Genomic DNA, 24,807 nt, shown 5'->3' on the forward strand with positions numbered 1-24,807 from the left:
TGGAGAGGATCTATATCATTCAGCAGGTGTTTCTTTCACTCTTCATCTATTTAAGCCCATTAAATGACCTATAGATATCAGTCATTTGGAATTTGATTCATAAGTGAATGAATTGAGTTTCTAACCTAACAAGACATTGCTTCACAGGTGATCATTTTATTGTGATCATTTTATGTGCTGCTAGACACATAAAACTTACTGAAGTGTTGTAATGATATTCCTAAACACCCGGTTTATGTCTTTATGTCAGACTCTCACAACTTGTTTGTACTAACATAGCTGGAATTGAAAAAAGAACGACTTTTACCCGTCCACCTGTTTTAAAGGGATAGTTCACCCAAAATTGAAAATTCATTGTCATTAATTTACCCTCTCATTTCGCTAACCTGTGAGCAAAAACCTGTGACATAATAAAACATTAAAAACTGTTAACTGCATCAAAGTGCTTTAATAAGTTTCACTTCATTTATTTTAAAGAACCCCCGAGCAGCATCAAGATTCATGCTTCGGGTTCTTCAAGTTCCACTGCGGTCCTGTAGTCCTCCAACGCCTGCTCAGTCCACCCTAAACGTGCCCGAACGTCAGCCCTGAGTTTATAGAGCAGGGCATCACCTGGCTGGAGCCGCAGAGCTTCAAAAAACACACACAAACACAGATGTAAGTACAAAATGTCCCTCTGTTTACAACCACCATCACCTTCATCGATCCGTCTGCTGTTTATTTCAAGAGGTGTGAACATGCACTCCCGCGCTCCTCTAAGAGGTCTGCCATTAATCGCATTGTCTTACACCAACAGACAGCCTCTGGTATGTGTTTCTATTCTCCTCAAACAGAGACCGACATCACGCACCACATAACCACAACCATCTCTAACAGGCGGTGTGAGAGAAAAAGACTAGGCCCATAAGAGGACATCTACTTTTTACTTCACATAAGAGGCACAATTTGCAAGCAATTTCCCAGGAGCATTTGCATAAATTACCGTGGCTCGGCAGGTACCTTTAACAGACAGTGTTTTGCTAAGGTGCTTTTGATTTAGAGTGCTCATGTGTGTAAAAGCCTGGGAGTGAGCTAATGTGTAAAAACTCGCCGGATAAGCATTCAATGTATCTATGTACAGCTAACAAAATGACAGCGTTTGGAAACCCGCACTGGAATGACGAGTGATTAATCCGTTCACACAGAACAGAGCTTGGACTCTTATTAGTTACAGAGGGCCATCTGTTCTCTAATACCCACCTGTCTTAGATGCAGTTTTAGCCGGGATTCAGCCGTGCCGTCTAAAAAAACGTCATTTTTCATATTTGGAATGCTTGTACATCCCTGGGATTCAACCTTATAAATATGCAGCATGGCAAGAGGAAACCAATAATTGGTTTACAATGTAACCATGGTAACCACCTGACTCTTGTTTTGAATCAGGAGGGACATGGGTACTGCGTTATTTCCCTCTGGGGCTTGTTTTTTTACGGGAGCCATGCGGCTAAAGCCAACACGCTTTTGTCCTTTCGTGTGTGAAGGTGTGTCTTAAAGCCATCCATCTGCCTCACACTTACAAACACACAGAGTAATGATTGAACACATACACAACGACAGTGTAAAGGTTGTGTGTACGATTCTCAGGGAACATACAAAAATGTAAATGCTTGAGCGCACGTGAATCCAAAAATCATATGGGATTAGAAAAAGCATCACTGTTCTGATTGTAGTCTAATGACTGGCAGTGTAATGATTCAAAAAGCTGCAGTTTATACCAGAAGTTACGTAAAGCCTGCCAAACAGATTGGAATGAATGCTTTCGCCGCGTCATCTTTTTTGCAATATGCATCAGGGAGTGAACAGACTATGGGTGGCCTGTGGGCATGACATCTAAAACACAGATTATCACACACTTGACTGTCTGAATAAAGACAGCTTCGCTATCTCCTCACATCCTCTCCTTTCATCATCTTGACAAATCCCTTCACAGCGATATCACACGATGTTATCAGGGTTGTCATGTGCAATTCTCCATGTAAAGTGATGTAGCATTATTGGCATATTTCACAAAAGGATATTTTCAACTGACATGTAATAGCTTTTATGTTCATCTCCATGAAAGCAAGAAACCCCATTTGCTGCTGTTTCTGCTCACTAATGAAGTAAATGTATGATGACTAATGCAGTGTCGTTCTCCTGGAGAGTACAGAGAACGAGAGAGATCTGTATGCTAGCAGGTTACCCTACTTCATAAGCATATGTAAGTTGTAGCTGTTGGGACCCTTAAATAACAGCTGAAATACAAAAATATCATTACCAATAAATGTCAGAGTGAAATTAAAAACACTGGCTTGAATAAACAAAGAAAATTATTTTACTTTATGCATGTACAAAGGGTTGAAGAAGCGTTACATATAAAAATATAATATAAAAAGGTTTAAAACATTAAATATTAAAGAAGACGTGTTGGAAAAGTATTCCGATTTCTTTTTCTAACATTAGTAGACGTTAAAGCAAGGTTATTATAGTTTACTAGAAATAAAACTATTACACTGGCATTTAGTCATTTAGCAGACACTCTTCTCCAGAGAGGAAAACTTTTTTGTTAGTTGAAATCTAATAAAATATCGGCCAAAATATTATTTGAGCAACTAAAATGAGATATGTTTTAGTTGAGGCCCTCATTTTATTAACTGAAAGTTAAACAAAAAGTTAAATGAGAAATAAACAAATAAATAATCAAATGACACAACATTACAAAATTGCTAAAATAACTAAACTAAAATTAACATAAATCCGACAAATATAAAAAAGCTAATGCAGAACTAAACAAATCCTACAAAAGGATCTTTCAAAACGACTGATTATTGTACCCAAAAGAATTTACAGTAAAGATTTTAAATTTTTTAATGAAATAAATAATTATACACAACGCTAATTACGATTCTATTAATTCAACTTCATTTATTCTATGTTTTTTCTCTTTTTGGCGAATAACATATGAATGTCCCTTTAGAGAGCCAGAGAGACTTCTGCTGCTTTTACAGCAACATGTACTATGTTGGAGTGTCACACAGATACGAGTGCTGAATTTTTTAACATATTAGCATTAACCTGATATCATTACTCATGTTATTTATGTAACGCTTGTTGTCTTAATAAAAAGGTGGTGTGTTCAGGCTCACGTCGCTCACCCTGAGTAAGGTCCTCCTCAGCTGACTGATGCTGTCTGAGTGAGCAGTAAAGATTGGCTCTGTTAAAGTACACGTGTGCAGAGAGCGGGTTGAGGCGCAGAGTCTCATTGAAATCCTGCAGTGCTTCAGGAATCTTCCGCAGCAGCCCGTGAGTGATGGCTCGGTTCAGGATGGCGGACTCATCTGATGGGTCCAGTTCAAAAGCTCTGCTGTAGAACTCACACGCCTGTGTCGCAGAAGAAAAAAAATTCTTGAGTGGATTTCTTCCTGAGAATAGTGTGAGAATTGATTCGGGTTTCACCTGCTCAAACTGTCCGTTGTAAAAGAAGAGAGTAGCAGCATTAAAGTGTGCCAGAGCGTATTTGGGATTGAGGCTGATGGCTTTCTGATAGTCCTTTATGGCGCTGAATTTATCCCCCATTAACTGCTGGATCAGACCTCGGTTTGTAAAAAGCAGCTCGGAGTGAGGGTTATACTGACAGAAGGAGGAAAAAACAGAAATAATATTTTTCATCATTTTCATGTCATTTCGTTTACATATTATGATGTTCAATATGCTCCTTTCCGTTCAATGAACTGGATTTTTCTTCAATTATACAACATGAATATTTTAGACATTCAGATCTCTTTCATGTGTTCACGAAACTAAAAGACACATAACAGCAGTGCCATGTTTAGTCCTAATAAGTACATCAAAAGCAATTTTTGATATATGGAAAGCTACACAACAACCTCTATAGCGGTGTTTATATCCTGCAGCGCTGCAAACTGGTTTCCCATCTGCACACTGACGACAGCTCTGCCTTCATACGCCGTCCAGCATTTGAGGTTTACCTCCATCGCCACAGTGAACTGATTCCAGGCTCTCAGGAAGAATCCCAAAACCTGCCGAGGAGGACAGAATATCGATGCAGCTCAGTGTGAATCAATAAAGAAACCGTCTGCAATATAGCTGAGGGGAAAAAGCTAAGATAATGAAAACGAGAATGATCACATAATGAAAGATGTACAGTCTCTGCATTTGTTTCCTGCTGATCTATCTCTGAAAACTATACATTTCACAATACAGAAACATTGATTTTTTTAAGAGAAATGAACATCAAATACAAAGACATTGTGTAAAGATAAAAGACAGAAAAAGAGATATCGACTGGGTCAAATGAATGTCTTTGTGGGATGGCTGAAATGAAGAGAACCCATGCCTGGTTGTCTGCAGGCTTTGAGTAATATTTAGATTTACCAATCAGGTTTTATTGATTCAACACTTTCAGGTTCTGAAAACATATTAAATCTTGAAAACATGCTCGTACTTCAAGCTGTGAAAGGGAAAGGTCAACCAAATGTAAACACTTCTTCGGTATTTACTCTTCCTTACATCATTGCAAGTTGGATGAGTCTTTCATTTTCATTTACATTTAGGCATTTGGCAGATGCTTTTATTCAAAGCGACTTGCATTGCTTTATCCTATACATTTTACATATGTATTTGCATTCCCTTGGGATCGAACCCACAACCTTGCATTGTTAACGCAATGCTCTTACCACTGAGCTACAGGAAAGCTACGAATGAATCAGACGGTTTGTGAGCTTGAGCAACCAATTCATTCAAAAGAACCCAATTTAAATATATGGTTTCTTCATGTTTCTTTCCTTGTTTCACAAACGTTAATAAAAAAATGAATTTGGACCGACATGATGGGGGTGAATAAAAAAAGATGGAATTTTCATATTTGGGTGAACCATTTCTTAAAAAGAAACCCCTTGAACATTATTTCATTAATTGTTTAACAGATATCTTGAATGTTATCAGTAAGGGTCATTTATCTTATATTATATTTAGGCATATTTTCTCACTGAGATAAGTCAACAATTTATTTAGAGTTAAAATGTCAAAATCACTAGGCAACAGCACATGGACAAGATTTCCAATTGAAATATTCAATAAACTGACTTGCCCATGCCAACTGGAAAATTGTTGAATAAAACATATATTGCTATAATGAGAAACAAATACCCTTTCACAATTCATGATGAACTCGTTGTATTATGCAAACTTACAGCATGCAAATGTCAGAAACAAGATGATTCTTAGAGGGCTACCTGTAAATTGTATGCCAGGCCGATGCGGGCATTTAAACAGAGTGGATTGAGGTGCAGAGCAGTGAGAAAGTCTCTCTGGGCGTGCTTCATGCCATGACTGTGGCCATAATCCATCAAAACGTTACCTCGGCCCACATAAGCATCTTGTGAGAGGGGATCAAGTCTTATAGCTTTACTGTACCTGCCAAAAGCCTTCTCCAACTGTCCAAGCCTAGAAAGCACACAATGGACATCCATTATTACACACAAAGCTGTGTCCTCATTCGGTTTACAAATGAATTATTAATCTGATTTGTAATTACCGACTTTGCTGGAGCATTTGCAATTCAAACACTAAATTACAGCTTTGTAACATCCCCAGCGTGGGCATTTACCCAACATGCAGTTCAAAAAGGGATAAAACGAAAAAAATCTGCAATTACTGTGACATTAGAGTTGTGATCTTGTGGAAGACCATTTATTTGAGGTCTAAAAGCATTCTGTTTTAGTTTTTATAATAGTTCAGTGATCTGTGCATCACATCAGGGTTATTGAGTTATGGCTTTCATTACAGCTTGTGTAAAGAGATCAAACACCCTGTCTATAATACACTATTAGTCTGATTAAAGGAAGTCTCAACCCATTGGACACCTAGAGCCTTTTGAAGGAGAATCAATAGACGCATTGACAGAATCAGCGATGCCCTGTCTACATTATTTACAGTGTACGCTTTCAAATACAGACCATATTCACAACTGTGTGATAAAAGAGCATTAAGAACATCATTTATTACAACTTCATAACTAAAAAAAATTCTGCATAGCTAGAGTGAAATTTACAATGTATCAGTCGATCAATTCATATAATCTGAATCCTTCATTTAGAAAATGGACTGAATTGATTCTCCAGTTAAATTCATTAACTCAATATTTAAATTGGTCGAGTGGGAGGTAAGAGAAGATTATTGATGATCAAATAATTCACACAAATCACCACACAGACGTATTGTATGGTTTCAGATGACTTTGCAAGATTTTTGTTTTGATCTGTTTGTTTCATATCATCACAAATAATACCATAATTACCATGGTTTTGGGTTTCTGGTGTCAGAAATCCAACAATATCATGACAAGCCATTTTTTCTAGTATTCAATTTGGGATGTACAATATCAGATTCATAATTTAGCTTTTTACTTTTCCGGCCAAAGAATCATACTCAAAATACAAGTATTAGAAGACAAAGATAGATCGCAACCTTTGTTTGGCAAAATAATAATACAGCTGCAGAAAAAATTGAGAGACCATTCAAATGTTTGTTTAATCATTATTTGTAGACGTATTGTGGCCATTCCAGTCCAGTGTCTGTTGAATCTCAACAAAATCAAACCTCAAGAGTGACACAAAGTCATTCAACAGCAACGTGAAAGACTGACAGGATGACAAGAGACATGAAAACTGTGAATAAAATCAAGGTTATCACCTTAATATATATTATTATTTTCTTAAAATCCATTTTTACATTTTATTTTTTCAAAAATCAGTTTTCTTTATTGTGCATTCCAATTAATCAAACTGCTGTTGGTTTGCTATGATTTAAACCATAATAACAAAAAAATACTGCTAACCAACACAATGAAATACATGATAACATAATAAGAAACATGATATTTTGATATAATGATATAACTTTTATTCTTTGCAGTATTTAAAATCGTTTTGTTCATTTTACCTATTAATTTGATTTTTATTTCATTTTCTGCAAATAAATCGAAAAATAAAGTTTTGTTTGATTTGGAAGAAATATTGTTAGTAGTTCACAGATTGCAAAAAAATGATACTTTTACCTAGATTTGTAACTATAAAGAGTAATTTTAGAAACACTCAAAACTATTTTTTATCTGCTGGTATATTTCCTTATGGTCATTTTGAACACTTTCTATAAATTCTCAGAAATCCTTGATGAAAAGAAACAGACCTGTGATGGATCACACCCAGTGTATGGTGAATTATTGCATCATCAGGACGCTCGTGTGCTGCAGCAGAAAAATCCTGCAAATAGATAAGATTTGCACACATTTTTTCTTTTACATAATTTACTAATATTGCTATTACTACTAATCTCCATAATAATTCATTTGAAGTCATCATAAATCATAAATGGATCCTATTTATGTTTAATAACATATGTTTGTGGCATTACTGCGATCTCCTTTTCTTTTATAAAAGAACCCTGTTTGTTTATCACATTCTGTTCTACCCAACACCTTATCTTGAAAAATGCAATGTCTTGATTGGAAAAACATAACATTACATTTGTATAATGGTTCCATTTTATACCAGAAATATAGTTTAGAAAAACCTGAAAAACTCAATAACGCAAATTCTACAGCATGTGTCAAATGCTTTTGAGTCCTTGAAAAAACAGATTGCAGAAGCTGCCGTACAATCGATGCTTCACACTTGATAACTCTTGCTTACCTGAAGGGCACCGCTATAATCATTTAACTCCACATACAGAAGGCCACGGTTTATCAACACTTTGAGATCAAGCTCGGCTCTCCATCCAGGAGCAGCACGACGCTGTAGTCCCTAAGCGCCTTGAAAATCAAAGAAAAGTAATGCAGGAGCAAATAAATAAATCTGCATTAAAATGCATGTGCGTAAGCTCAGTGCTTATGAAAATCCATCCCGCTGTTTGTATACATATTTACATATACCATCCCTTTGTTACGGAGTGGAAAAAGCAGCCGATACAAAGTGGAGAAATGCAAATGAAAACTGTCACCAGCTCATAATCCTGCAGTTTCTGGTAACAAACACCACGGTTGTAGTAAGCAAATTCACACGCGGGGTCCATCTGGATTGCCACAGATAAATCCTCCACTGCTTTCATGTATGCCTAAAGATTCAACCCATATCATAAAATGTAGCATTTTATTCAAATAGCAAAGTCCTGCTCCGCTTGTCATTGCAGACCATAATCCGTAAGTGAGAGGCAAATCTGTTCAAATGGTGTTTTCACACTTACTTTCAGATAGATTTGTAGAGCTCCTTTATATAAGTAGGCTTTGACACTCTTGGGATGGATTCTAATAGCTTCATTACAGTCGAGTACGGCCTTTGCATATCGCCCTTCAGCTCCATAAAGGGCAGCCCGGCTTAAATGTACCTTAAAACAGGAATAACATGTTTTAAACATGAAACGCTCTCTGCATGACATGCACAGAATAAATCAGTCAAGCCAGATAAAACTCAATATATTCGAATAAACATAAAGGTTAAACTCTGACACCACTAGCATTAAAGACGTCCGTTTTGCATTTCATGCTATCAGCGATGCAATTTGAACGACAAAAGTAATTGACAAATTTACATTTGTTCATTTAGCAGAGGCTTTTATCCACAGCGACTTATAAAGGAAAGAGCATTTAACATTAATTATAATTTACATGAATATTTATATCCACCTTTTGCTTATGCACAACTATGTGCAAACCATGATTCATGTTTTTCCAGCAGGATTCGATTATGCACCAAAAGAGCATCATGTCTACTTTAATCATGCTGTGCTTTCAGACATTTGGACAGCGTTGGGTGCGATGTACCTGATAAAGGTTGGGGTTTATGCGCAGTGCTGTATTAAAGTCCTGCCCGCTCGCTGAATCTCGTAGGTACGTGCGACAAAGTCCTCTCTGATGGTAAGCTTCAGCGAGGTCTGGCTTCATGCTCACAGCACTGTTGAAAGCATCTAAAGCCTGGACCAAAAGAGAGTCTTTGCTCTCCTGAATTACAAAGTAATAGTGACAGACATCAGCATAACAGAACACAACAAGATTTATGTCTATGTTTCACACTGCAGATGGTTTTGATGATGACGGTTGCTTTGATGTATGAACGTCTCATTTATTACCTGTAACAGAGGCACCTGTGCCATGCAGCACACGCCAATAAGATGGAAGACTTCTGCAGCTTTTTGTACACTAGAGCGTTTCGCTTTATTGGTTTCCAGCATTTCCAGAGCTTTTCCCAAAGTCTCCACTGCTTCCTGTGTGCGATACACATCATAAACTCTGACACAGTAATCTTACCATGCTGCAGAATGTTAACAGCAGTATTGATGCTCTCTGATACGGTCTGACAGTCAGACCAAAGGCGTGAAAATCAAGAAATCTTCAAAGCAAATCAGAAACAACACACTTTGCAAACAAACTAGCAACTACCTACGAAAAACAGCACATACAGAATCTCTTTCTCTTCATACATTTTCACTTTTACAAATAAAGGGGTTTAAAAGTTTCTGCACGGTGATGCCATAGGAAAACCATTTTTGGTTCTACACAGAACCATTTAGCCAAAGGTTCTTTGAAGAACCATCTCTTGAATCTGAAGAAGCTTTTGTCACCACAAAGAACCTTTTGTGAAACAGAAACGTTCTTCAGATTTTAAAGGTTGGCATCCATGAAAATTTTTAAGCTTTTTTTAAGAGTGTATGCACATTAGAAAAAGATAAATATAAAGCAAGATAAACAGACAGATATACAGTATGGGTCAAATAGATAGATATATGGATGGATAGATAGATAGATAGATAGATAGATAGACAGACAGAGAGATAGAGAGACGGAGAGACGGATGGACGGATAGAATTACAACAATATCAAACTTTAGGAGTGACATAAAGTCATTCAACTGCAATGTGAAAGACTGAAAAGACATGAATACGTTGTTGTATTTGATGGCTGAAAAAATACAGAGCATCTTTTCTGTTATTTTGACATGTTTCTCCTTTCTTTTTCTTTAATTGCAAATATAAACAATATTTTTCTTTTAAAATTTGGGAAGCCCACAGAATAAAAAAAATGACAATTTTGCCAAAATACCTATAAACAGTAAATTCAGAAAAATAAAAATAATTTTGAAATGGTGTTTTAATATTTTCAACATATGATTAGATATAGGCTTTCAATTGATATTTTTCCTTTTCTGAATTTACAGAAAAACAATTTTTGTGGCTCATCTTCTAAAGAGTGATATATATTATTTTTAAGAAAAAAGAGAATGTCCCTTGTAACTAGGAAGGCGGGACGAGAGCTGTGAGGTGGGGCCGGTGGCGTGAGTGATCTTGGGAATCAGCTCCCACTATCACTCACGCCACTGGCCCAGCCTTGTTGCCTCACGGCTCTCTTTAGTGTTCTTTTAAAACTTTCTGATGAAACCACTACCAGTATTTGTGTTTACTGATGTTTTTGGAAAGGCTGGTCCTTTGCTGGTTTAGTTTTGCTACCCATCATGTGAGCCATGCAGGCTAAGCTTGACTAAGATGTTCCCTTCATGCATGTCAGACTCACTGTGAACCTGTGTTCCCTCATCAGTGTCTTTCCCAAAAGAATGAGGGCTGGAAGTAAAGGTCGTGTATCGACCGCATCCTGCAGGCAGGCGATGGCTTCGGCTTCGTTCCCCAGGAACGATTGAACAGTTGCTTGCTGGACCGCCGATAAACTCAGAGCTGTATCGGACGACAGGAGAGCTTTTCAGTTTGGTCTTGTTGTTGTTATGGCAACAAACACCACATTGACCTGCAAGGTTCACTTCACCCTCAGTTACGCCAGGTGGCCTAATATGATTTAATGACGGTCATTAAATTATGGCCTGCGATAAGGGTTGATATATTACGAGAGCTAAAAATACGTTAGCAATTTACTTTGGATAGACAGTGAACTGAAATGACCATTACCTGTCTTCATTTCAGCGGCATATCGTATGGAGAGATGAGCCAGGTCAAACCGTCCCATTTCATACAAGTACTGCCCTCTAAAAAACAACACAACACTTTAAATCACTTTTATCTGAGTTAGCTTAACATTCAAATATAGAGATTCCAAATAGAAACAAATTAAATTTGCCCACTGCTGCAATATGGGATGATGCTGTATTTACATGCATTGGACTGTTTTAAGGTCCTAAATCTTCCGGATTTTCAGAACTTCATTGAACACTATATGTACACAACTCTAAATCACAAGCTGGTTTTCATTTGTATCAAATGAAATATGGCATCAAATCTGCCTACAGTTCATAAAAACACTTTTGTAAGAAACACAAAGCGTTTCATAAGAAAAACAACTACGCACAGATGCTTTAAACAGCCCAGACACCACGACATTGAGCTGAATAACATATAAGGTCAATATCGTTATTTTTCTTTTCCATACACCCTCAATTCACGAATCCTATAGAGCTGAAGAGGCTTCTGGATAACAGGCGCCTCTTTGAAAACAAAATCCTATTATGTTTTGCAACCATGTACTGTTTGCTCAAGCTCAAGAGTGGGGATTGTTGAGAACAATAAAAACAAAAAATAAAATCCCGGTTGTATGTCCAGATAACCTCATGATGTGTAGGTCATGGGCATCTGGGTTCATGTGTATCGCTCGACTCAAATCCTTTACGGCTGGACTCAGATTATTCACCTGTGAATAACACAAAAGCACACGCTTTACAACAGACTAATAAAAATTCTATAAAAATGATTATAACAGCATGAACCTATAAATAACATGAGTGCCTCTTAAAAAACAGGCAATTACTGTTTAATCGGTTGAACAGTCCAATGACAATAAATATATTTTATTATCTCTGTAATAGACTGTGTTATGTCTCAGTCCGCTCAGTTACATCCGGTACATTATTAATAGTTACTTTGCAAATATCTAACCAATAAAAAGTAGTAAAAAGTGCTTTTCAACATTGAGTACACAATATTTAATCATTTAAAATGTACAGTGTTTTTTCAATTTCCTGAAAAAATGTGGATATCAGAGTTTATGTAGGGACAGCTATGATATTAAATTTTTTTAGCAAAGTAACTTTCTTATGACATTATTTTTCTCAATGTTCACTTTAAAAACAAAACTTTGACAATCCATTTTTTCAATTTTAAGAGCCGCTTCCAGTCCTTCATCCTCTTACGTTGTAGTAAGCTCTGGCCCTACACACGCATGCTCTTACGCAGCTGGGATCTTCTTTCAATGCATCACTGAACCTTTTGATGGCTTCGTAATTTCGATTCATTTTCAACATGCTGATGAGCCCCAAACTGACATAAGCAACAGCCACGGACCTGTGGAGCAAAGAGTACGCTTTCAATATTTGACTCAAACACTTCCAGTCACATTCTAGCATGACGGTACTTTCAAAGAACTTCAAGATTCAATAAACTTAAATTCACTTTGGACTGCTTGTGCAAGAGAAGACAGAAAAGGTCTTTCGACACACGGCTGAGGCGGCAGAGGGGTCACCTGTCAAGTTTGATCACAGCTTCAAAGTCAGCCGTGGCCTGTCGCCAGAGCCGCAACTGAGCATAGAGCAGGCCGCGGTGCAGGAAAGATCTCAGGTTTTCAGCGCTGTCATTGATGAGAACTACAATAAGACAGAGAAATGACAGATACAGATTTCAGGAGCAAGCAATGCACAATGTATTTGCATTTTTTCACAGACAAACTCTCATTGGCTCTCCAGTGCGCCCCTCTTTATCTCTCAAAGCGTGTGCCAATAAAATAATGTGAATTTATTGCAATATAGTAGCTTGGTGGCACATCTAGCTTGAATTACTGTTGAATCTGTTCGGTTTACGGCAATCGACGTTGAAACAATTATCCAAGCTGAAGAGATCATAGAAGCAGATTACTGCGGCCGACATCACATTGCTCTTGGATAGCTCTTATTTGTTCTGCTGGATGAATAAAAACATTAAGATTCTCATATGACCTGATTCAATAGATTACTGTGATAAGATTATGATGTGGTTCCAATAATGAGATTAATTCTGTGCAAAACAGCCTAATTGAAAGATTTAGACCAAATACTCGTGAAGGAAATATTTTATAAGAAGAACTTTCTTGTGCCATGTGAAGATCCTGCATCAGTCCATTTATGAAATCTAAGCTGCAAAAATAGTTCATTCAAGAAGCTATCTAGAAGAAACTCAAGGTGTAAAAAATTGTATTAACCTTTGAATAAAATCGAGTATCAAGCACGTCGGATCCAGCTGCGTATATCCACAAATACTGAAATTACACATCTCACCCGGTTGTATGAAAAAGAAACAGGCAAATCTAAACACTGAGGAACATTTGCATCACTCTTCCTCATGTGCATGCACCAAAACAGATATGTGACCTTATATCACATTAACAAAAGATGAAAATTGTGCATCTTGAGTGAGTTTTATGCAGCATGTGTGTGTTACCAGACGTGCTGAGGTCTCTCAAGGCCATCTGAGGCTTTATCTTCCTCAGCAGGAAGCCTCTGTGGTAAAATGCCAACCAGTCACTGGGATTTAAGTGCATAGCCAATGAAAGGTCCTCGATAGCCTCCTCAAAGCGGCCCAGCTTAGTGTAGATCCTTCCTCTGTATGTCCTGCAATAAACGCTTTCTATAAAACCTATATTAAAACTAACTGTATACAGACCACTATTAAAAATGTCTCTGTGATTAATCGCATCCAGAATAAAATTTTGTGTTTACATATTATTTGTCTGTGTTCTGTGCATAATAATTTTGTAATTATAAATACATTCACATACATGCATATATTTAACAAAAATAATAAATAATAATAAACATTACAGTACATTTAATTTAAATGTTTGTTAAAAAATAAATAAATAAATATGGGTGTATGTGTTTATACATACAAAAGAAATATGTAGAAGACACGGACATATATGTGAGCTTGGACAACAAAACCAGTCTTACGGGTCAATTTTTCAAAATTTAGATTTTTGCCTAATCTGAAAGCTGAATAAATAATATTTATATTGATGTATGACTTTTTAGAATAGGACAACATCTGACTGAGATACAAAAGTTTAAAACTCTGAAATCTGAGAGTGCAAAAAAATCTAAATATTGACAAAATTGCCTTTGAAGTTGTTAGACGGACTGTGGCAGGCCATCCACTCACAAGAATTTTGAGAGAGTTTTTGATATATTTAAGTTAGGAAATTTAAAAAATATCTTCATGGAACATGATCTTAACTCAAGATCCTAATGATTTTTGGCTTAAAAGCATCGTTTTGACCCATACAAAGTATTTTTGCCTTTTACTACAAATGTTACCGTGCTCTTTAAGACCTGTTTTGTTATCCAGGGTCACATTATCTAATCACAAACTTTTAATCGCGATTAATAGTTTGACAGCCCTATACCAAATTATCAGCTTGACATGTCATTGGTGATATCTGTTTTTATTTTTCTTCAAAATCCTCAACATTTTTCTTTAAATTAGATGTTTTGATTTCGTATCTAAGATTTTCAATGTGGTCTCAGACTTCTTGGATGCACTCCTTTAATTGGAAATCGAATAGGTAAGCAATGTAAATGAAGTTTATCATCCTCAAATTACACCCAAGCACACATACATACACATAAGCTATCCAAATGTGGACCTTAAATCATTCTTTTTTATTGTTAATATTCTATATACTGTTAATATTGACCTAGCTACAGCATTCCTTGGTTCCTGCTGCACCAGTAAGGAGAAATCATCCAGAGCCATCGTCCATTGAGAGTTGTTGAAATGCTGCACTCCACAGATCATCATAGCATCTGTCCTTGTCGAGTCAACAGCGAACGTCTGGTGGTCAAATACAGGATGTTCCTATTAAAATCTTCAATACGTTTTATGTGCAAATACACCATTTATAATAATTGACAATTCTCAAAATTCTGACAAACAAACTGTAGATAACATTGTGAGAGGATCATAAAAACAATCTGTGCTAAAACCCACTTTAGCATAGTCTTCCATGGCCAGCAGTATTTCATCTGTCTTCTCATACAGCTGTGCTCTTCTGAAGTAAATGTCCGCTTTATCTGGCTTGGCATTGATGGCTTGTGTGTAGCTGATTATAGCTGATGTAGTTTCTCCTCTTTGTTTGAAGATTTCTGCTCTAGACATAAAGGCATCTGGAACACATTTTGCATCAGTCAGAATCTTCCAAACTGTGTATCTATGATTCTAAAATGCTAAAACTTGAGATAACATGTTAACCTAAATAGACTCCAACTAATGTGACATTTTATAATATTTTGCTCTCTTAGCTTAAGAATTTAACAAGCTATTTTTGCGAATGCAACTGTAAGATTTCCATATGCAAATTATATCTGTTTAATGATCTGCTTGGCTAATCTCAGTGAATTGGTGTAATTCTCAATGTTCATTACATTAGTGACTATATGCAAATTTGTACAACTTGTTTCACTTGTTGCATTATACTGTATGCCGTTCATTTCAGAAAAGAAAGGACAATCTGGTTTTCATTGAAATATTGTCCAGTGCTCTACAGTACAGGTGAAGGTTATAGTTTACATGTCTCCCTGTTATGGCTAATGAAAGTGGATTTATGCACACACCTGAATGCATCTTGTTGTTCCTAATGATGATGTCAAGATCAGCCAGGGCTCGACTGGGGTCGTTTCTCAGCAGGTAGACGTTGTGTCTGTGCCAGTAGGCATCCAGTAAATAGGGCTCCAGAGAGATGGCCTTTAAAAATAGAAAAACAACAGATCGATCTTTAATACCAAATAAACAGCTCGCATCTGTAGAACATTCTGTTCTTGTATAATTTCTGTCCATAGATCAAATATGCAATGAAACATACTATGATGTCTTAGGAAGCATCGCTTCTGGGTGTGTTTGCTTGACATAAAAAAGCCCATCCAGTATATGATATTCTGATCTATTGATATTGCTCGAGTCCTTCAATGCAAAGTTGTGTTTTATTTAAAGCCAATATCTACATTTCAAGATGCTAGCCTTTTCAAACATCACTTTAAAACAAATCTTACGCCGTTCAGATCTTCCAGGGCCTGGTTGAGATAACCAAGTTTAATTTGAAGTGCTCCACGCCGACACAAGTCAAAGGCACTGCGAGTCCCACGTTCGGTCATAACTTGAGTTAGCTTGGCTACCTCACGCTCTAAATCCGCTATAGTGAGACATTCCTCCAGAACTTCACACAGATCCACTCTATCCAGCTCCTGTGGGGGCTTGTTTGCTGTCAGACCACCTGAGTCTGTACTCTGGATCTTCTCCAGAGGTGGAAAAAGCTCATCGAACCAGGCTTCCCATAAGTCTCGAACCCACTCTCTGGGTGGCGCTGTGTCAGGTATGCCACCACGATCTACAGCAAAGCTCTCAAAATCGAGTAGCAGAGGCAGACTGAGGCGGTTGAAGGGTGTAGACGGACCTTCAGATGGTTTGGGCTTCCATGGTAACTGACACAAAGACTCACTCCTTAATAAAAATAAACCCAATATTATTGAATGCATTACAAAAGAATGAATGAGTTTAAAGGGGTCCCTTTAACACAAAACCACTTCAACTTCCCACTTCAAAATAAGAACAAACAACCACCACTGCATTGTGATAAAATATCAATGTATACATGTCTTTTAATATTACTAATCAGAATAAACTATATTTTATTTACTATGATGTTTACGTCTTGTTGCATTACTATAGAATGTACATGTGTCAGGCTTAATTTTCGACATCTTTGTTTTATGTACTGTATAACTCAATACGCTCCAAAATACATGTTTTAAGTCCATTTCAAAGTAGTTACTAAAGTTAAAATCTATGTTTTTATATTTCAGTTTTGTATGCTGTGGATATAAAGATGATCTGGTAAGAAAAGTTAACAAACCTTTCGAGTGTTCGCGACGTCTCGCTCAGTGTTTTGCGAACGTAGGCCATCTTAACAGAGCTCAGTTTCTTTCCCCTTTTAACAGCATTTTGTTTATAACAGGGGAAACTTGTCCTGTCTGTGCATTTGCGTGTATTTCTCCTGTGATTCGGGGACTGGCAGGGCCCCTCTAATGAGCTGGGACAAGTGCGAACATCCCGGAGCTCAGCCTGTCTGGCATTGGAGAGGGATTCTCCAGCCAGAGCGGCACAGGCTGACTTCTGCTGCTGTAAGCGCACATGTTCCAGCTCCTGCGAGAGGCTGGTAAAGTCAGACCGCAGCTGAAGAAAGGGCTCAGGATCCGGGGTTAAGTGCGGGGCAGAGTGGGGCCGTCTGGCCTGGAAGCCCGAGGGGAACACAGATATTATTAAAGATGAAATCTGGTTGCAATGACTGTTCCAGTACAACAGTCTAGATTTATATAACAGACAATAATATACCAGTATAGCTGGAAGCTGATAGAAGTTTTTAGACAAGTTCTCTAAATTAACACAACAAACTGAAATACTGTACGTGTATGACCTGTTCATTTGCGCCGATCCCAAAAGAAGCAAATGAGGCCATTTCCAACTCTGGCAAAGATCTGCACTGATAAGACGAGACATTTTTCTGTGGACAAGCCCAGACATTTAGATGTGTAAAACTCACAACAGCACAAATAGATGTGTTTTTTTTTATGCCTTGATGAAACTGTCACAAGTATAATTACACAGTCGCAGAAATAACTAGGAATATTCATGTGATCCAACAATCCAACAGTAGTATTTGAAGAGTTTGATTCCAAATTTTTTTTTTTTCTTCAAAAAAGTTATCAAGCTTTATTGTGTTGTATTGTGTTAGTTAGCTGTATTTTTTTGTTATTGTGGCTTAAAAGAAAACAAACCAACTGCGGCTTGATTGATATCAATTAGAATGCACAATAAAAAAACATGATTTTAGAAATAATTCTCATTTTGGAACCAAACTCTTCATTTGTACACGTATTCAGGAGGTATTCAAGTTCAAATATGATTTCTTATGTGATACTCTCAGTCTTTCACATGGATGACTCTGTCACTCCTGACGTTCGATTTTGTCGAAATTCAAACTGGACTGAAATATTGATAGAGATGTCAAATTCCAAAAGGAATTTCACTTGGATTACCTAAAACAAGAGTAAATTGAGTAAACTGACCTGTTTCGCAACAGTCTCACGGCTAACTGAGCCCACCACATGATCCATCATGTTCTCTTTGTACTGGTCAGGCCGAGTAATCTGAGAATGTAAAGAATATATGAACTCCCGTTCAATAAAAATGGTTCCACCAAAATGTTTCAGCATTTCAGCATCAGTCAAGTTCAGAGGAAATATCACAGGGGCATATTAATAGCTATAATTTGAGATAATTAAAAGCATTAATATTCAAGTGCATCTTTTTATTTAAACTCTTGGCAGGAACCATACTTGAGTGCTTTATCCATTTGTCTTCTGTTATGCAGTTGGAGGATAATTGCAGTCAAATCAAAATAAGTTTAAACAAGTGCGCATCAATATTAGTCACAAACAAAAATATTTTCATTTTTTGTGGGGGGGGGGTCTGCAGGGAAAAATCAGAGAGCAGATGGACAAAAACAGCTAGTGGTTTCTGCAGTAAATGTTGCTGATAAAGTCCAAGAGAGCTTAGAGGAGATAAAGGTCCATCTGTTAAAGCCGCTGCTGTACCTGATATTCAGGAAAGAGTTTTTCTTTCAACACGCACGGAGCACAGATGAATTTAGGAGGTGCTGGATTCCAGAACATTCTGAGCTCGCTGGCACACAGTGTTGCCTAGGGGAAAAGAGAGCATTAAACTGATGGAAGTTTAAAATATTATGAATGTGAGAAGTCTATCCTAACCTGAAACCTATTGTGAAATGAAGCCACATAGTGTAAATTTAAACTGTGTGATTCTGAAGGGAAAAGTACTGCATGTGTGTCTAATGCCACCTAGTGATGTAATATCACCAGTATCCTGAAACATACAAAACAACAATCTGCTTCCATTTCTCATATAGATACAATAAACATCTCCATCTGCTTGGAAACCATTTCAGAAGCTGATAAAGGAGATAAAATCCTTAAAGGCTTCGTTTTAAATAAACAACTACTATATATGAAAGTCACTTGCAGTAAATTATAACAAATGTTTCTTACAGCACGTCCACACATTACAATCCGTGGTCTTTCCACATAAAACTCTGCTATTCTCTGCCAATCCGCCAGAGTATTCGAGGGCTGTTTTGGTATGTGTGAAATACAGTCTGTGTGTTCCCAGACTACAGCAGATTCAGCGGGTACACCTTCACACACCAGCCTACAATAAACAAATTAATAAATATATTCTTCTTCCAACGACCATCATAATTTATTCAACCTCACATTGTTCAAAATCTGTTTATGACTCTGTCATCTGTGAAACACAAAAGAACATATTTGGGGAAATGTCCACACAATGGAGGTCAATAGGGTCCCAAATTGTTTGTTCACCAACATTCTTTAAAATATCTTTTGTGTTCTGCAGAAAAAAGTCATGTGGTTTTGAAATGATCTGAGGGTAAGCCAATGGTTTTTGGGTGAACCTTTACAAAAAAATCATGTTGGCTCCCAAGTGAGCAAGAGATAAGAAGATTGTACATGAAATACCTCTTTAGGTCAGGATGAGACAGCCGTCCAGGTGCTGCCATCTGCTGGTCTAACTGAGGTGTTGCAGCGGTCAGATTTTGAGTGTGGCAGAACCTGGATGCCAGTCGTAGCTCCACAGGCACAATTTGACTGACAGGTGTGGTGCAAAAATGATGGATGGTTTTATAGCTCTTAGCACTGTAGACGGAACAAATATCCAGAAAATTATCATTTGGGTTTAATATGGAATCGCAAACGATGTAGAAGGGATAGTTAATCCAAAAACAAAAAATTACGTTACACATTTCTTAAACCTTGTGACATTCAAAACCTGAAGACATGTATGACTGTTTGTGGAACACAAAAGAATTTAGAGAAACGTCTCAGTGGTTTTGTGTCCATACAATGAAGGTCAATGGGGGCCAATATTTTTTGGTTACAAATGCTCTTCAAAATATTTTATTTTGTGTTTTGCAGAAGAAAGAAAGTTGTGTAGGTTTGCAATGACATGTGGGTGAGAAAAGAAGTACTTTTAATTGTTGGCTGAAGGTTTTGCTGTGTTTTCTTCGCATGAATTTTGGACCCCGTGTACAAACCAAATGTTTTTACTCAAAGATTTTCACATCCAGTAAACACCAGAACGTGTTCTGCACCCAAAGCAGATAAACATTTTCCGGTTTAAGGGTCTCACAGGAACACTTCATTGACCTTTATAGTAAACTATTTTGATGCCAACTTGATCTGATATAGGCCCTAAACTCCAGCGTAAAAAGATCATGACTCAGTCTGTTTGCACAGATCGTCTCTGCCATAACTTCACACCACTGTTTGAACCCTAGACAGAAGAGAGAAAAAAACTCTGAACCGACTGTGTGTGTGGGCCCATTGTGTTCCTCAGACCTCCGCCACCCACGTCCCCGCGGCTCCACTGACAGCGCCAATTTATTGCATAAGACTCGTTCACTCTAGCCTGTGACAAGCTCGATTTATCACCCTACTCTGGCACGGCCAAGCCACGCCAAAAAATCTGGAAGGTCACACCAAAGTCATCAGCCCTGCCTTTACTGAAAAGAAACATTCTTGAACCTTGAAGAGAAACCTTCAACCTGCCCAGCTATCCATCTGCCCCGCAGGCAGGCGGCTCTCATATAAACCCTCTCAACCGCGTCCAACACAAACCTTTCAGTGACCCTCGTGCCTGGAAAAAGGCAGTAATTAAAAGCCTCTTTCTCCTGAGTGTTTTCCTGGGAGGGAGTGGCAGCGCTCCAGCCGCGCAGGTAGTAAATCTTTCGTTATCAGTTCTCAGGTGAGTGGCGGAGAGGTCGGGAAGAGGTATGCGTGGGTGCGCTGGCTCCAGTCGGACCCGCAGCACGGTTGAGTGGGGTAAGTGATGGGTAATTACTCGCTGTATTACTGCCCCCTTAATAGGGCTGAGGGAGGGGCTGATGACAGCCTTGAACGCTCTTCTCAGGTACCGTGAAACAAGATCATTTGCGTCCAAGGCCACCCTCTGAGCCCTTCCGCTAGAGAGACACTTCGAGAGATTGACATGCTGATAGCAATTTGAATGTGCCATAATATATTATTAAAATTTAAAACTGTCACTCTTGTTGTCATAATGCACACGTGAAGTACTGTGCATATACACCACAAATTTATATTTCAGCCACATAAACTAAAATATTATAATAATTAAAAAAAGAGCACATTTTTAAAGCAACCTCTGTAAACCTGAAAAGACTTCACTTTAAAAAAAAATTGGGTTATTTATTTCAACCAGCATTGGGTCAAAAATGGACAAACTCGACTTTGAGTTATGAATTGATCGGTTTGATTTTTTAGACCCAAAATGCTGTGTTGTTTTAACTCATTGTTGGGTCAAAAATAAACCATTTGCCGGGTAAATTGAACCCAACCATTGCGTTTGTCCATTTTTTACCCAATTCTAGTACATACTGCGACTAAAATCACCTTAACTCTTACTAAAAACCTAAATGGCTCTAGATTAGAATCTAGTTTTAGAAAACATCAAGCAATGATTTGTTTCTTTACCTTCTATAATCTTTTTTAGGTTTCCACGTTGCTACAAGTGAAAGACACTGAATGGTTTTTGTCTGATGTGATGTCTTCTCTGCTCTCTGATTTAGGCTGTGTCCTCGAGCCATAATTATATCTTCATTAGTCACCTTAAAAATATAAAACGTGGAAAGACAACTTGAGAAATCCAATACTAACCAATGATACGTTGTTGTGTATATTTTTTAAGATATATTATACCTCAAACCATACACTCTGGCGAGATGAGCCAGTACTACAATTGATCAGACTTGTTGCCCACGCACACAATAAAATGTATAAAAAAATCCCACAAATTTTACTTGTGTGAATTTGCCAGACAATCCAAAGCAATGTGATTAATCTACATTTTTTTGATCAGATTATTTTGTATTATTTGTACTCTGGGGTTTGAACCCAAGACCACTGGTAAATCAATGCTCAACCAATCTAAAAAAAGTTTTATATTAGAAATCCAAGAAAAATCGGGAATTATGATTCGGGGTTGCATTTTTAAAGATCCTTTGGCATTCATTTTATAGTGAGTTTTGAAAGATCAAACACCACTACCATTTTCTATAGAAACTTACAGTATACATGATAACAGCTGGTAATCGCTGTATTAAGCAATTTTTAAATAGTTTTGATTTATAGTAATGTGTATGAGCCAACCTGACAATCAACTGACACGGCCATTTTATCACCAGATGACACGGGTGGAGGGCACACTGGTCTAGAACTTCTTTCTTCTGATGTATACACATTTAACTGTGGTACAGAGGAGTCCCTTCGAGTTGGCCCCTGAAAGAAAATATACATGAGCATTCTACCAGGAAGTTTTCATTCCAAGCATGTGACTCTACACATCACAACGTACAAACAAGAAATACTACAGATTTCCCACTGCTTTAAGAAACATGACATTTTTCCATTCTGTCACTTTGTATGTGCTCGAGTGCAAAAAATATTACATTTAACAGCAAACAAAAAGGTTTTGTTCTTTGTCTCTGGTTCCTGAAACGGGCTTTACCTTAGAAGGATTTCATTTTATACGTTTACTGTAGGTTACTGTAGTGAAAGATTTAAGCCATGTAGGGTCATTCAACAGTTTCAACCACAAAGTGTGTATTCAAAATAAAACAAAAAAATCGGTTATAGTTATGCAATGTTAACGGAACATACAACAGTGTTATAAAACTTTTTTGTTGACCTTTCTGAACCTGACGGGAACTGACTTCAAACAGCGACAAAAAAACGATATTAAATGAATTGTAATTCAAATAAAAGACGTTTTTTGCATTTTTGGCAGGATGGCAAAGTTAGTTTTGAGGATAAGTGTCCAGATATTTTGGGGAATCACTGTACAAGCAAAAGTATGAATCCTTTAAAACTTTTTAAGAAAAAGAAAAAAAATCATAGCAAGAAACAAATAGTTATGGCAGACCTTATTATCAGGACATCTATGTCCAGATTCACATCCCATGCACTTCTTGGCCACTTGCTCACAGGTGGGGAGAGTTTCAATTCTTACTTCCCTTTGCAGGGTACCAATAATCTCATCTCCTGTGTGCCTACTCTCCTTCACTGATGTGTCTCGCAGGGTCTCCTCTGTCGCCCTCTGCTGGCCGGATTCATCTGGCTGCTCCAGTCCAGCAATAAGTCTAGCTTCCATCAGCAGTTCAGAGGTGGACTTGACACTTTGTGTTCTGCTGGAACCAGAACCGCTGGTGTGTCTCTGGTGTGAGAGAGCTTGATGTGTAACAGCATCCCAAAATGATTCTGTTGTTCCTCCTCCAAATCCATTCTGTTCTCGATCCTTAAAGTTTTCAGAACTTCCCAGGCTGCAGAATGCGGACTGGTGTGCTTTCTTCGACGCACCTTCACCCTGTTGGGTAAGTGTGCTAGGTTTACAAGATCCACCTGCTGACAGATTCTTCCCTGATCTGGGCTTTATGGGAGGTTGAGGCCTCTGGGACATGGACACTGCTTTGGTGGTCCCAGCGAGAGAGGCAATGGCCGGCTTTTGGACAATCTCATGTCCAGGTTTAGGTTTTCGAAGAGGCATGGTGTTCACTGAAGTGTCTGTGGAGGAAATGTTTGGTCTTGCTTTATGAGCCACATTCACTTTATTCGTCTTTAAAACATGGATTTGTGGGACAGTTAGCTAAGAAGAGAAGAGAAAAAGTTAAGCTTGTGTTTTGAGCCTAACAAAGCTAGGCAGGACACTATACACAGTCTTATTAAATATGTACTCATACTCAAATTAAGTGCACTACAGTGTCCATGGTTCGACTGCCAATTTGCAGTGCAATTATTTACAGCCACTTGAAATATAAATCATTGAAAAATCGTTTACAATCAACAAATATAAATAGCCCGTATAATTTTACATTGGTTGTTCGTGCAGTAATGCATAAAATAACACGTTACCGTGTCTTTAAAAAGTGTAGACAAAATATGTAGAAAAGTCCTTTTTGTTCACGCTTGTGTAACATTAAAAGATCAAATCTGAGCTAGCCTGCTAGCTAAACTCGATTGCACAAAAGTTGTTCTTTTCCAATGCTGCCATTCAAACGTTTACAGAAGACTTTTGTATAACTTTCTTACCTTTTCAGGGATGTATCCCCTCGAACTTTAACCTTTCTCAAACATACAAAATGAATTTGACGGGTTTGCTAAATTGCTCAAATGTGTCTGCAGCTTTTTACCTCAGAAACTCAAACAGAGAAACGCCAGCAGCGTCTCCTAGCAACCGGGCTGTCCCTCTGCGCGTGCCAGAGCTGCCGAGCAAATCTGAAATATAGGCTAACGAATCATTAACTAGCTGCGATTCATTGTTTTTATGATCATTTTTTGTTTATTCATGTGCTATCTCTGTGTACGCTACCGTTTTTACTGATTAGCAATAACGCATCTTGCCCTGTCATTTTTTTATTTAGGAAAAATGGTGAAATAGGAAGAAAATAGGCTACGAATAAAAAATGTAGCCTTTTGTCGATGTGGACGTGACGATATACAATGCACTGCTAAATAGCCTAAATAAACGAACATTAAAATGATAAAGTAGGCCTACACAGCGACTTTACATTATGGATCTTAAACCATTTAT

The 24,807-nt window shown here is 37.7% G+C and overlaps 1 protein-coding gene across 1 annotated transcript; it reads right to left on the reverse strand.

The window, feature by feature from the left end:
• ttc6 (tetratricopeptide repeat domain 6) lies at positions 1-24,439 on the reverse strand. The gene is given in 33 exon segments (XM_056767048.1): positions 1-630; positions 3,174-3,399; positions 3,475-3,648; positions 3,903-4,058; positions 5,274-5,370; positions 5,455-5,484; positions 7,228-7,301; positions 7,731-7,807; positions 7,810-7,849; positions 8,038-8,151; positions 8,281-8,421; positions 8,858-9,034; positions 9,163-9,297; positions 10,601-10,758; positions 10,987-11,063; positions 11,640-11,722; positions 12,222-12,372; positions 12,551-12,671; positions 13,501-13,670; positions 14,753-14,889; positions 15,046-15,221; positions 15,669-15,798; positions 16,104-16,551; positions 16,964-17,340; positions 17,525-17,611; positions 18,177-18,257; positions 18,705-18,809; positions 19,176-19,335; positions 19,665-19,841; positions 21,696-21,829; positions 22,371-22,499; positions 23,143-23,862; positions 24,306-24,439. Coding segments are annotated over 32 exon segments (5,094 nt in total). The 5' UTR covers positions 23,764-23,862; positions 24,306-24,439; the 3' UTR covers positions 1-499.
• Between the last annotated feature and the right edge of the window lie 368 nt (positions 24,440-24,807).

Source organism: Triplophysa dalaica, chromosome 15 (genome assembly GCF_015846415.1).
Source record: "Triplophysa dalaica isolate WHDGS20190420 chromosome 15, ASM1584641v1, whole genome shotgun sequence".
Classification (NCBI taxonomy): Eukaryota; Metazoa; Chordata; class Actinopteri; order Cypriniformes; family Nemacheilidae; genus Triplophysa; species Triplophysa dalaica.